Source organism: Piliocolobus tephrosceles, chromosome 8 (assembly GCF_002776525.5).
Source record: "Piliocolobus tephrosceles isolate RC106 chromosome 8, ASM277652v3, whole genome shotgun sequence".
NCBI classification, from domain to species: Eukaryota; Metazoa; Chordata; class Mammalia; order Primates; family Cercopithecidae; genus Piliocolobus; species Piliocolobus tephrosceles.
This window is the reverse complement of record NC_045441.1, coordinates 100,857,773-100,872,677: the sequence shown is the minus strand read 5'-3', so window position 1 is coordinate 100,872,677 and position 14,905 is coordinate 100,857,773. Positions and strand designations below refer to the sequence as shown.

The 14,905-nt window shown below is 37.8% G+C and overlaps 1 protein-coding gene across 1 annotated transcript in view; it reads left to right on the top strand.

Annotated features, from left to right (window-relative positions):
- Positions 1-251: 251 nt before the first annotated feature.
- The window catches only part of NRCAM (neuronal cell adhesion molecule), a 93,364-nt gene continuing 78,710 nt past the window's right edge, over positions 252-14,905 (top strand). Inside the window, exons 1-5 of the mRNA XM_023183107.1 lie at positions 252-370; positions 4,927-5,032; positions 7,086-7,282; positions 8,476-8,598; positions 13,281-13,451. Coding sequence (XP_023038875.1) covers positions 265-370; positions 4,927-5,032; positions 7,086-7,282; positions 8,476-8,598; positions 13,281-13,451 — 703 coding nt within the window. The 5' untranslated portion in view covers positions 252-264. The remainder of the gene's footprint in view (positions 371-4,926; positions 5,033-7,085; positions 7,283-8,475; positions 8,599-13,280; positions 13,452-14,905) is intronic.

Here is a 14,905-nt window from a genome sequence, read left to right as displayed (position 1 = left end):
ATGATTATTCCAGTCTTGAGAGTTAAATATTTAAAAATTAACTTTCGTTTAGAGTTCATGTATAATATAGGGCTAGTTCTCTGTGCTGCAGACTTCCGCTCTTCATTTCCTTCTTTTTAATACATTATAATTATTATTCCTACTCTATCCTTTTTCAGTTTCCCGCATGAAAATTACTTAAACGTTGCACACAACGTTTCACAAAATCTTTTGTGAAAGAAGAAAAGGAAATTCAGTGTGTGGGTCTCAGCAGGAGTTAAGCTAATGCAGCTTAAAATAATGCCGAAAAGGAAGCGCTTATCTGCGGGCAGACTGCCCCTGATTCTCTTCCTGTGCCAGATGATTAGTGCACTGGAAGTACCTCTTGATCGTAAGTATTCACATTTTAAAGCTGTTACGCCCAGGAGTCAAAGCCTCCCAGCATTTATCATCACTCTGAACTGCGTGAATGGAGAAGGTGTCTGTGTGATACTGAAAAGCTAATCAAAATTAATTTGGCTTTTACCTTCAGCACCTGGTGTTTATAAAGATTCAGACTGTAGAAGTGGCCATTGAAATGGTCAGACTCACAATTCCCTCCCTGTCATTCTCCTTCTTCCCCCTCAGGTACCTTTTGTCTGCCCTGCTGGGGATGGCCTGAGAAGGATTGAGTTGTGCAAGCTGCCTAATCTTCCCAACAGGTGGCTCTTTAGAGAAGCAGTCCTGCAAGAAAACTATATGAGTCACTTTAAAATGATTATGGAGACCTCCCCACTCATCCCCTTACCCTTTACCCTTGCCTGTCATATGCTGAGGGTGTTCTGCAAAGATGAGGGAAGACTCCTTCTGCCAACTCCATGCCCCTCGGAATCCCTAAACCACCCCATAATTAATTTCCCTTGATTCAGACAAGGCACATCTCACTTTCCAATTTTGAATCTTAAATATAAGTCTAGAACTAGGAAAAGTATATTATCTAGAGCCTAACAAATATCTTATTTGGTTTAAACAATGTGGTCAAATGCCAAGATGCAACTGCTGAAAATACAAGTAATTGGCAAAAACACTAAAGTGGAGCAAACAGCAGCTACTGTATTAGCCCTCCATTTTCCTCGTAGTAGGATATGTACTGTGCTCTCCCTGCTCTGGGTGGCCTGTTTGTGAAAAATAAAGATAATGCTAGGTTCCACCTGGTCACTCTTCCTGCAATGGAAAGCAAAAATTCAAATCTGTACTTCAGAATTGATTTCTCCTTTATCCCTCATCTGCATGAGCTCTTTGAAGCCATTAGCTTCCTGAATAGAGTATCTGTTTGGCAAGCTTTCCAAGGTGCAAGGAAGATAGCACTTTCCTGGGGCTATTCAATTGTTGGGATGTCATTTTTATTTATTTATTATTATTATTGCCGTAGAGATTGCAACCGCCAATGGGAAGACATTAGGAAGAGATGTGGTTTGTCCCACACTTTGTTGACTTTTTGCTGTGCTTCTATAAAGTACAATAAAATGCAATGCTTTTCTTATTTTTTTAAAAAAAATTCATCCAATGACCTTAATTTCAATTTTCAAAAAAATATACAACTGCTTAAGCCCACTGGAGTGGGAATGCCTAAGTAAGCATTTGCCCTGACAGATACACAGGAGAGAAAGAAAAGCATTTGAGAGAAATGCTTTTGCTCTCTCTCATATTAAATATATTCCCCCTTAATCTGACTGTTCAGTCTATCAGTCAGAGGGAAACAGTCACCTACGGCTAACTCAATTATCACTGCTAATGGAGAAGAGGCATAACCATGATGAAAAGAAAGTCACAGAAAAACCCAGGTGCTCCTGTATTAACCTTTGCAAGTAGTAACGACAGGCAGCACTATGAAATTATTTGAATTGCATGCTAATGTAATTTCTTCCCTGCCCCTATTTCTTACATCCTTTCTCTACTACATGAACACCTCCCTGGTGTGGGCACCAGCAACCCCTGAGTGATTGAGAAATTCTGAAGCAGAAATCTGCTAACAGTCTAAAAAGATCAATTAATAACTTTGGAGATTAACCATAGAAATATAAAAATCTAAAATTAGTGTTGGACTTGGCTTGCATGGAGCATTGTCACTGTAGCAGTGTCCCATTGTTAGGTATTATTACCATATGCATAGTGATGTCTGAGATGATATGACCAGACACTACACAGTATGTGACAACTCAAATTAATTGTAGATTTCAGCTATTTTTCAAATTGAACATAATTACTTGTCCAGCACAACATGTATGGAATGGAATTCACCATTCCTATTCCTGGAAGAACTCTTTTTGCCTACAGCATTGCTTTTGTTCTTCCATATGTTTATGTGGGAAAGCTGCTGCAAGATTAAAGGAAACCGTTAATGCATATTTCTTCCTCTTGCAACTTCACAACTTCAACCTTCACTATACGGGTTTTCTTAGATCAAATCAAATAGACAAGATGCCCCTTTATCTTCAGAGTTCTAACGTTCTTATTATTAACATCTGATTTTCTTTAATCCTCTTTGCCCACTTACCTGCTGATATTGATGGGGAAAAAGCAAAACTTCTTGAAGACTGTAAGTGTCCTTCTATAAATTACTAGGCAGTGTGAAAATTTGACCATGTCTTTGCTTTTTGAATTAATACTGTGATTTAAATGCACAATTTCATGTTTTGTGACCTTTGTCTTTCTAAGCATGTGTGTTTACTGTAGCTAAGCATTGTATTTCAATACCAAGAAGCAGTTGTAATGTATTTTCTGCATGAATTCTGAAAACTTGGCTGTTACTCTTTCTTTTACCAGTATGCTGCTCTACTAACTTCCACGCTTTATTCACATCTGATGTAACTCAATGAGAAAATTCTCAAAATTTAAAGAGAATGCTGATCTGTTGTAAAGGCTAATTAATGCTTTCTGGAACAAAGATAGGTCTTTTCGTGTCTTTTAGAAGGTGGGTGCAGGCAAAAGCTTTACACAAGACAGCAGCTATATGCCCTTTTATGCTTCTTGAGCCTTCGTGACTATGTAGACTGGTATTTCCAGGTGCCATCAGTAGACTAACCCAGCGAATTTGAATCTTGTCTTGAAGTGGACAATAGATAAGCAGCTCCCACCTACATGGTTTTTGAGTGGCTTGCTCTATGCAAAACTTTCCACTGCCTTTGACAGTTAGGTGGCATTTATCACCTAGTTTAAAAATAGTCAATTTTCAGGCATTTGATAATTTCCTTTGATGTCAAATTAACCAGAAAAATTACGTAAAATCACTTCTTTTCTTGCTACTGGAAAACATTTGTTAATTAGTAGGTGACCCAAGCCCTGTTTAAGGAGGTATATCCAGACAGTAAACTCCTGGCAGTTAGGAGTGGCGTCTGAGCCAGCTCTGCTGCGGACCTGTGCATAGAAGCTCTGCTTTTGAAGCCACCAGATTTGCACTTGTGTCACTCCCAGAAAAGCACAAGGAATTGAACGGAGTCACTCCTGAGAATCCCCTCCCCTACTCCCTATGGCCACTATTCCTTGAACGTGGAATTCCAGACTTCCTTCCATTATTCCAAACGCTATATACTCCCAGAGACTGAAGGATCATTCAAAGGTGAATCTGTTCCAAATAAAAATGATTATGATAATAATTTTAAAATAGCTGATGTTATTGAACCATTATAGCATTGGTATATACTAAATATTTTATAGAAATTATTTTCTTAATCCTGCCAGCTATCCTAGGTGGTAGATACTACTTTTAAACTTTATTTTCCCTCTTAGGAAACTAGGGCTTACAGAAGTTAAGAAATTTGCTTGAAGTCTCACAGCTAGTAAGAAACAAACAGACTAGTGCTCAACCATCAGACCACACTGCTAGTCTGTGTTAGAAACTGACTAGGCTAGAAAAATGAGGGTTCTATATGCATGACAGAGGTGGGAAGGGCAGCTGGAAAGGCAAGGAGGGGGACAGCATATTCCAAAGGGAAGGGAAACTGACACTGCCCAGTACCCTGCGTGTAATAGTACACAATAAATGGTAACAGTAATGAGGCTAGCTTTTGATTTGTACTTTAGCTGTTTAAATCTCTGCTTTGTGCCTTCCTAGTCAAGCCATTTTGCTGCGCTGAATAAGAAAAGAAGAGGTTGTAATAAATTATTCTTTAGTCCCTTCCTGTCATAACACTAGTTGTGATCTCACAAGAAGAAGGACATGGTGATCTTAGAACGACTTGAAGAGCATTGGTGGTCCCGATACAGCCTTCTTCAGATTAGATTGTTCTGGGTCAGAACAGGTTCCCCACAGGATTTGATAATAAAAGAAAAGATAACACTTTGAAGAGCAAATAGAAACACTGTCTCCTAGGACAGAGAACTTCCTCAGTTCCCTTTATCTTCTAAATAAGACTCTTTTATCTTTGTTCCTAATTCACTTACCTCCTGGCTGTGATAAGAGATGTCACATCTCCAATTTAACAGTCTGTTTAATATTAACTTCTCAAATGTATTTATTCCCAACATATATTGATTTATATGAGCACACACTAATGACCTAAGTCTGTTACTCTTTGGAAAGATGCAAATTTACCTCACAACTTAAATTCCTCTGAAAAACATCATTTGAACCAAAGGAATCAAAAGAATTTCTCATTGTTACATCAGAAAAGAAACTGTCTTAATATTAGGCTTGTATTGATAATTATTTTCCCAAACTTTTAGTGTGGGAAAATGGACTTTGCAAGTGCACATAGTTACCAAAAGAAAGTTATGCCTTGACTTCGCAGTTTTAGCAGAACTTTAGCAGAAAAATCTACTGAAGTATGTGCTGCTACACTAGAAATTACTAAAAACACTTGAAGCATATTTAGTCTAAGGTAAGTGATTTTGATACAGGAAAAAATGGCTACTATTATGATTTTAAATGATTTATTTTTTTTACATTTTTTTTTTCCTACAATTAAGTGGTACAACCTCCAACCATCACCCAACAGTCTCCAAAAGATTACATTATTGACCCTCGGGAGAATATTGTAATCCAGTGTGAGGCCAAAGGGAAACCGCCCCCAAGGTGAGTATGTGTTCTGCTTTGTTATAGTACTGAGAATAAATCAGGAAATCTCTCTGAATAGAGAAGTATGTTTGGGAATTTCCATCAAACAAGGCAGACTATGTAGAGCACTTCCTTTTTTAGTTGGATATTTCTCACTGTGACTCACTAGATTGCCCTTTGGTTCATCTATCCCAGCCCATTTCAGCCCTTCAAAGATACTGAAGGTAATTTCTTGGGTCCCACATATCCTTAAAGTCTCACTTGTAGGTGTATTGTTTTGTCTCTCTGCTTAATTAGAGCCCATTTTTTCTTCTTGAAAACCCAGATTATTGCATTTCCATGCCCATACTTTTCTGCAAAATGCTTATAAAGTGGGGAGTTATGGAAAGAGCCTTTTGATTCAGGTTTTGATACTAATGGCCATAAGGCACAGGCAAATCCCTTTTCTCTGGGCTTTAATTTCCTCATCTATAAAGAGGTTGAATTTGATGACTTCCAAGATCTCTGCTGTCTCTATAACAGTTTATAAAATAGTCTTAAATGATTTTCCAAACTTGGCAGAGTTCAGTCATGAGAATTCATGCCATTTGGATCCTACATAGCATTTTAGATCACTGCAAAGCATTTTAGAGTTGGGAGAGATATTAGAGATAACCCAGTCCAACCATACATTTTATAGATGGGAAACTGATGCCTGGTAATGCCAAGTAACTTATTCAAGGCCTCACAGTGGATGATCTGTAACTTGTCCAGTCATATATGGGAGTTTTGGAGAGTTGGGTTATTGCTATTAAAATGTAATATGGATTTTTAAGTAATAAAGAAGTGAAAGTTTCTGGTTATTTCATTTCCAAGTTTGTCTATTACAGACCTTTTTAAATTATCACAAACTGGCCCCTGAAAAAAAAATTAACTGGGACTGAATATGTACTATGTCAAAACTTTCAGCAAAGGTTTGCCTCAAAATAATATATTTGGCTGTGTTAATGGAAAACCTCTCTCACAGAAGGCCTGATGTGGTATCCCTTGGTGAGGTTTCCTCTCAGTTCCACAGTTAATGCCTTCTGTAACTCACTGTAAAACAGGATTTCTCCTCTTCAGCACTATTGATATATGGAGTGGGATAATATTTTGTTTAGGGGATGCAAGTGTCCTGTGCATTGTAGGATATTTGGCAGCATCCCTGGCCCCTGCCCACAAGATGCCAGTAGCATCCACACCACTACTTCCTGCCCTGGTTGTGACAATGACTGCTATAAAGATAAGCAGTGGGAAGGGAAATCCGAGTGACCCTAGAAAACACTGTGACGTGTAGAGATTCGTACCTTTGTATGAGCATGGCCATCACTAATGTGTGACTAGTTGTAAAGTATTTAATTACATGAGCTCTGTGACTTTTATGTAAGTCAATCTTTTATAAAAATAAAATGGAGAAAGAGGAATCTCAGTTGACAATTGGGCATACCTCCCAAGGGATTCTCAAAATCATCTCTAGAATTAAAAATTCCCAACATGTGTTTTATGTAGAGTTACTGTTTTTAATAAGCAACATTTAAGACACTCTGGAACTTACATCTCTTAACCTGCTCCCAGCCTACACTTCACAATTTGGTAACTTGAAATTTGTCTGATCAATTTTCATCATATATAAATAGTACTTGCAGAGGTCTTGTCACATTTCAGCCCCAAGCAAATTTTTATAGACAGGTTATCAACTCTGTGAACAATGGAGTTTACAGTGAAAATGCTAATAAAGCTCTAAGAGAGTGTACCTGGGAGACCTGCTCCTTCTATTTTCTTAGAAAAATGACAGGCAATTTGTGTGCATGATTTCTTTATTGAGTCAAATGTGGGCTAGTTCTACAGAAGACAGGTACCTTAAAAAGTATAGCCTGCCCTTTTTTTCCAGGTCATGATTCAATGAAACATTTTAGATATGAGGGCTTATTGCTCTCTTACTGAATATTAAAATCTAGTAATTATTTCTAGAAACCCATAAGACTGCTACAGATTTAAAGTAATCCCATTTTTCTGGACCATTAATACACTTAACCCTTTGTGTGTTGGGCAGCTTTTCCTGGACCCGTAATGGGACTCATTTTGACATCGATAAAGACCCTCTGGTCACCATGAAGCCTGGCATAGGAACGCTCATAATTAACATCATGAGTGAAGGGAAAGCTGAGACCTACGAAGGAGTCTATCAGTGTACAGCAAGGAATGAACGTGGAGCTGCAATTTCTAATAACATTGTCGTCCGCCCATCCCGTAAGTGGAAACTTGTCAACCAATATGACCCTTTTTAAAGTGTTGCTCCAAGACTCAGCTTCTGTGACATCGTCCAGATACTATTCAAGAAAGCAGTGGAATTGCTTCCAATATTCTGACTTTGTTTTGCATGAAAATTGTCGCTGCTTTCCACTTTACCCTGAGAAGCTCCTTAGCCTAATGCTTTACCAATCCAATGTATCTTTTATACAAGTCCTGTGTAAGACACCGGGGTTTGAAAAATAAAATAAAATAAAGATGTTTCTTCCCCGAGTTCATCTAATTATTTATTTCTCATGTATCTCCTGTAAAAGTGAAATTCCTACAGCCAAATGGAAATAAATTCAGTATGATATGGGTGACCAAGGTCTAAATGCTATTTCTTTAATCATTTCTGTTTCAAAATTTTACTGGAAGTGGAGTGTCCTCACTACCTTGATATTATTAAGGCTCTTTTTGCAATGGTTGGTACCAAAATCCTCTCAAAAACCTTAAGAGCATGTATTTAAATAACAGTCACATTTTTCAGTTCTGGTTCTTTAAAAAGAAATTATTACATGTATAAAACATGTTCATTGTAGAAAAACTAATTATAAATAAACAAAAAAGAAATTTAAAAACTGTTCATGAATCCTTCCATTCAAGGAAATAACTACTGCTCAAATATTCTTTCTATTTTTTCCTAGGCAGGTATGTATATATGTGTTTAAAACCAGCTCATTTTCTGAAAATACTATCTTACAACCTTTTCTGACTTTTTGACATATCACATATATTCCCATAGTGATTTTATAAATAAGTGTACTTATATAATACTCTATAGTATTCAAAGATGTAGATGTATAATTCTTTATTTAACAAATCTTTTTACATTTAAGTGTTTTCCATTCTTTTGTGAAGAACATGCTTGTGTCAAAACTGTTTGTCTTCCTGATGATATATTTAGTATAAATTCTCAGCTGTGGAATCACTGACTGAGAATTTATACTATCAGTGGCAATGTATCAGAATTGACTGTTTTTTAAATTTTTACTTTTTTTCTTTTAACATTGTATTTAAAAAGTTTCTCATTAATTTAGCATACATAAATTACAAATTATTTCTCCAAAAGTTCAATTTGCCTTTATTTGTAGTGCTTTCTTTTTGTACTTTTCAATGCAGAAATAACTGAGAAGTTTTTTTTTATTTAAAAGGATCACCATTGTGGACCAAAGAAAAGCTTGAACCAATCACACTTCAAAGTGGTCAATCTTTAGTACTTCCCTGCAGACCCCCAATTGGATTACCACCACCTATAATATTTTGGATGGATAACTGTAAGTTTTGATAATATGAACTTTCTTTCTTTAAAGGTCTTAGGATTGTTTACAGTCATAATACAGTATTACCTCTTGTGATTCGTAAAATGTTTTAGAGATGCTCAGGAAAGTAACTGCTCCTCAAAATAAAATAACATGTCATCTCATTCACTCACTCAGTTTTACTGAACATTTACCATGTACCTTGCTTATATTCTTTGCAGTGGGAGGGGATGGGAGTGGGGAAGGAGGCAGATGATAAATGCAATAAGTACATTTAGAAAATCTGTGTTTGTTAGCAATAAGTTCTATGAAAAAAAAAAAAAAAGCAGAGTTTTGAGCAGAGACTTAATGAAATGAGAGCAAGCCATACACCTAAATATCTGAGTAGAAAGGGAACACTAGTGCTAGCCCCTAAGGAAGGAGCATCCCTGCCATGTGTAAAAAGAAAAGCAAGGAGGCCAAGGTGGCCAGACTGAAGGAGCCGAGGGGGAAGGTGATGGACAAGGTAAGAAAGGTCACAGGGACTCAATGGAAAGGACTTTGGCTTTAGCTTGGAATGCAGTAGTGAAATCTTGAAGGAGTGACTTTATCTGAAATAAGTAGTAACTATCCCTTCAGTTGATGTGTAGAGAATATAGTGGACGAAAGAGAGAGTAGAGAGACTGTTGGGGCCACTGCTGTAATCTAGATGAAATTTGTTGGTGACTTGGACTTAAGAGGTAGCAGTAGAAAGGGTAAGAAATGGCAAGATTCTGCATACATTTTGAGGGTCAGTCCTCCAGGATTTACTGGGGCAGAGGTTGGAGCATGAGAGAGAGGAATCAAGGATAACTGCCTTTGGAGATTGAACAACTCCAAAATGATAAAATGGAATTGCCATTTCCAGAAACCTACGGCGGGGAGGAAATCAGGCTGTTGGAGATATGTTATGTTTCTGTTTGTTTTTTTAATCCTCAAAAATAGCTAATAGTTATCGGGCCTTTACCAAGTGTCAGGCCTTTTACTAAGGGCTTAACATGGGTTATTTCATTAATTTTTACAACAACCGTATGAGGCATGTCCAATTATTTTTTCCACTTTCCAGATGAGGAAACCAAGGCAGAGATAATGAAGCCATTCATTAGGCAATTTCAAACTTGTCTACCCCTGTTTCTGTCCTAAGGGCATGTTTGTTGCTCTGCCTCTTCCACCCTCCAAAATTTCCTGTGCTAATAGGTCAGCATATTACCTTAGAGGGAGCACATTGTTCTGCTTGGAGCCTAAGAAACCAGAGTTTGGGATGTGAGAGGCCTCTAAGATATTTCATGGCAAGACACCAGCAAGAGTCAGAGATACCTGAGTCAAAAGGAAGATTCCAGGCTATGATCAGCAATGTTTGAATTCTTAGTACATAAGTGCTGCCTAGAGGCCTGGGCTAGATGAGAGGATCCGGGGAGCAGGAGAGCAGAATCTGGGAGACTGAGACCAGGAGCCCTCCAGAGGTGAAGAACTCACGGAGAAATCAGCAAAGCAGATGAGAAGAAGCAGTCACTGAAGGAAAAAAGGAACAAAGAGAGTGGTGTCCCCAGGAACAAGGTGAAGAATGTGTGTCAAAAAGATGGACTAACCAGGCAGGGTGGCTCACACTGTAATCCCAGCTAATCGAGAGGCTGGGATGGGAGGATTGCTTCAGCTCAGGAGTTTGGGGCTGCAGGGAGCTACAACCACATCACTGCAGTTCGGCCTCAGCAGCAGAATGAGACACCATCCCTAAAATAAACAATGATAATAATTTTAGAAAATATTTTTGAAAGACATAATAATCAGCTATTTCAAATGCTCCTGAGAGATCAGATAACATGAGAACTAAAAAATGACTACTGAATTTGACAACTTGGAGGTTCCTGGTAACCCTGCTAAGAGTCTTTTAGGTGGAATGGTGGGAATGAATTAAAAGTATCTGTAGGAAATACAGTGACCTGATTGCCTGTGCACTCACAAGACATATACATTACTAAAGAGAAAATTTGGCTCTAACATTTAATCTGCATTTTTAATTTTTTTAATTTAATTTTTTTTTATTTTACTTTAAGTTCTGGGATGCATTTTGGCTCCTCCTATATGAAAGCACTCAGAGGAAGTAAAGTAATGCAAAGAAATAAAAAACAAATATATAACTAAATAAATCTTTTACAGATTTTGCAAAAATAAGTAGTAAGCCAAATGCAAATAAGTGATTTACGGCTTTAAGAATAGCGTTCTCCAAATGCCACTGCCAAAATAAGGCTCAATATTTGGTGCTTGGTTCTTACTCAGAAATAATGACCTTTTTGCTTAATAAAGAGACATATCACATGTAAACTCTCAGAGTCATCTGAATATATAACTATTTTTTCCCCACATTATATAGCTAGATATTCCACTCACATTCATTCTAGGCTGTTGGTGAAGCATCTGACCTTTCAAATGGAATTGCACCTGCAATATGAGAAAAAAATTAGATCCATATAGCATACTTCTTGCAAGATGACATGAAGTTATTCCTATCTGCATACATTTTTTTTTCAAGTGCAATGCAAAATGCCACCACCCTCATGAAGTCCCATTGCCTAACATTTGGTCTGCCAACACCCTTCAATTTATTATTTTATTACTACAACAGGATAAACAGAGGACAAGAAATGTACTTTTGTCTTTAACTCTTTGTTAAACAAAATGTACCTGATTTTTCTGAGTTTTGTTTTTGTTTTTGTTTTGTTTTGTTTTGTTTTGTTTTTGAGATGGAGTCTCTGTCACCCAGGCTAGAGGGCAGTGGCGCAATCTCAGCTCACTGCAGCCTCGGCCTCCCAGGTTCAGGTGATTCTCCTGCCTCAGCCTCCCGAGTAGCTGGGATTACAGGTGCACACCACCACGCTCGGCTGATTTTCATATTTTTTGTAGAGACAGGGTTTCGCCATGTTGGCCAGACTGGTCTTGAACTCCTGACCTCAGGTGATCCACCCACCTTAGCCTCCCAAAGTGCTGGGATTACAGACACGAGCCACCAGGCCGGGCTTGAGTTATTGTTAAAACAGTCCTTTTCCTGGGACTTAATGGCTTAAAACCATAAATTTGCAACCGCCAACCAAACCCCCATCTTGACCAATAATTTGGTTAACATGATGAACTGGTGTTCTTTCTTTGAAGCTCTGCCTCCACGTTTTCCTGCCTTTTTCTGCCTGAGGGAGCTCCAGACTTTTAACTATAATTTTGCATTTCATGAAATGTTAGATCAAGCACCTGCTACAAGAGGAGCAGACCTGCTTCACTCACACTGGAAAAACCCTGCCAGGAGACAGAGTGGCCTGAGGCCACTGGGATGTGAGACTTTTTTCAGTCCTGTCACCTCAGAGCTGAAGAATTCTCACAGTTAAGGCTCTGTGGGCTAAGGAGCTTCAGAATGTCCATTAGCTGGCTAAGTGTGAACTCACACCCAGATCGGTCGTTCCACCTCCCTGCATCCTTCATACACTCAGAAAATCTTCCCTGCAAATAAGTTCTGATACTATTGCACAGTAGGGTGACTGTGGCTAACAGTAATGCATTGTATATTTCAGATAGCTAGAAGAGAGGATTTTGAATGTTCTCACAACAAAGAAATGGTCACTGTCCAAGGTGATGGATATGCTAATTACCATGATTTGATCATTACACAATGTGTATGTGTATTGAAATACCACATCGTACCCCACAAATATGTACAGTTTATTATGTGTCCATAAAAGAGAAAGAAAATCCTCCTGCCTAAGGCAAAATAGTTCCTTAAATGGACCTTAGGGGAAGTGCTAATAAATTATTATGCTTGACACTGGGAAGTCAGAGTGCTGATGGTTACTCACTTAATCCTTCAATGCACATTTAAAGGAGCCCCATGAAAGGCCAGGCACTGTTCCAGTGGACAAAGCAGATGAAAGTGTCCACTGTCCTGGAGCTTAAATTCTAGTGCAGGAAACAGGCAATAAGTCGTGTGTATGATGAGTAAATTATGTAGTATGCCAGAAGGTGATAAGTAATTCAGAAAAGCATTGTAGAGGAGGTGGAGGAACTGGGCTTAGGAAGCTTGTGAGGGGCAGGTTGCAGCATTAAATAAATAGTGTCATCATCACACCCAGTTACTGTCAGCTGGCCATTTGCTGCATGATTCTTCAACTGGATGATGAGCTCAGACAGGGCTGGGACTCTGGCATGCCCAGTGCCTAGCACGGGACCCAGCTCACCATTAGATGCTCTCCAAGTATTTAGTTTCTGAATGTTGTGTGTAGATGCAACCCATGTTAACAATTTTAGAAGCTTCCTTAATGATGTTCTAAGATATGTGTGTATGTGTACTTCACAGTTAGGGACTCATTTAGATATTAGGAAAAGTCACACCAACTTTTTGTAAAACATATTTTGTTTACATTTGCTTAATAAAACATTTCACTGTATAATCTCACTTCTGACCCCACCCCAGAGAAGTTACTGTCAGGGAAGTAGAGTTAAGAGTTTTAGTGTGTTAGGTTTTTTGTTTTTGTTTTTTTTTTTTAAACAGTTATTTGCTTTTACCCAAAGAGCTATATAGAGAAAAAAAATATTCAAATGAAGTTCACAGACCTATTAGTAGATACATTTATCTTGCTAATTTGGAGGGTAGCCACTTTATGATGGAATAATCTGGATATCTCTCTGCCTTTCTCCAGCCTTTCAAAGACTTCCACAAAGTGAGAGAGTTTCTCAAGGTCTGAATGGGGACCTTTATTTTTCCAATGTCCTCCCAGAGGACACCCGCGAAGACTATATCTGTTATGCCAGATTTAATCATACTCAAACCATACAGCAGAAGCAACCTATTTCTGTGAAGGTGATTTCAGGTAAGAGTTCAGCTTCCTGAATCTGCCCTTCAATACATTTACAAATATGTGCAAAATATAGAAACTATTATATACTACTGACTTTGAAGTAAACAGGTTCATTATCAGGAAACCTCCCATGAATGCTCACTAAAGTGCTGGCATATGTGTTATAGAGATTGTGCATACTCTAAATACTGGATTTTACATTTCTTGCTTTTATTGTCATGACTGGTTCCGTGATAACCTTCTGAACTACCTGGTGTTCTGAGCATTTGTGTGTGCTTTATGCTCCACAGTGCCTCTTATTGGCAGTCCTGCAGCTTAAGTTAAATGTCTGCATATTCCTGGTTGGGGGTGGCTGAGTAAATTAATGAGTTAGTCATGTACAATGTAAAGCACTGTTTTTACTTGATAGGAATGGCACTCGGTCAGGATAGCTGCATACGTTTGCTTTTATTGCCCAATACTTTTTGACCCTTCTCCCCTACTTTTGTGCCCTCTTCATAATATTCTGTTTATTTCAGTGGATGAATTGAATGACACTATAGCTGCTAATTTGAGTGACACTGAGTTTTATGGTGGTGAGTTATGGTGATTGTAACTGATATTCTCTCCTTCATTGTAGAATTTAGTTCACTAACTTCACCTCCATGGCTATTTAACCTTATTTCTTTATGAGATTTCTAGTTATATGTTTAATACCATAGTATAAATGTATGTTTCTTATGAAATTTACCTATAAACTTTGAAGCATGCCACTAGAGCATTTTCCATGATGTATGTGTAATAATGAAACCTGTTGTAACTGTTTGCGTGTAAAGAACCATTTCACTGATTTGGAAAAACCTTTCACGTACGTTCAGAATTATGTTTTTCATGTTTTGTTCTGTTCCTAACTTTTCTTATGAACTAAGTAAGAGTTGGCAGGGTGCATTAACTTGCTAGAATACTGACTCATCAAAACTTTTAGCAACTAACATTAAGTGGATTTCATAGTAAATCATCCCATTTCTCATCTGTTTTCATGTGACATTGTCAATATAATTAGTAATAGCATTTCTCTCTTAGTTTTGTTTAAAAGCAAGTCAAACCCAGTCACTGTCTTCAGTGGAAGTAATCTTTTTAAAAGTAGAGCATTTAACTTCATTATTGTAGATAGAAATGAATTTGATTTCCTTAAGGGAAATGTTCTCAAGTAGAGTCTATGAATGAAAATAATGGGTTTTGGATAAAGGGTCCTCTTAATTATCCATAAGGCAGAATTTCTGCTGTATTAATTTTTCACCCTTGAGATATAAGTAAAAAACATTAAGGTCTCATCAGTGACCAAGATAGACACTCCACAACTGCTGCTTTCTTTAATTTTATTTGAATATACTCCTGAAAAATATGGGCCCCAAGACCATTCCCAAAGTGATTTTAGAGGAGTAAGTTTCCCCCCTACAGTCTCTAAATTCTTAGGAAAACTAATT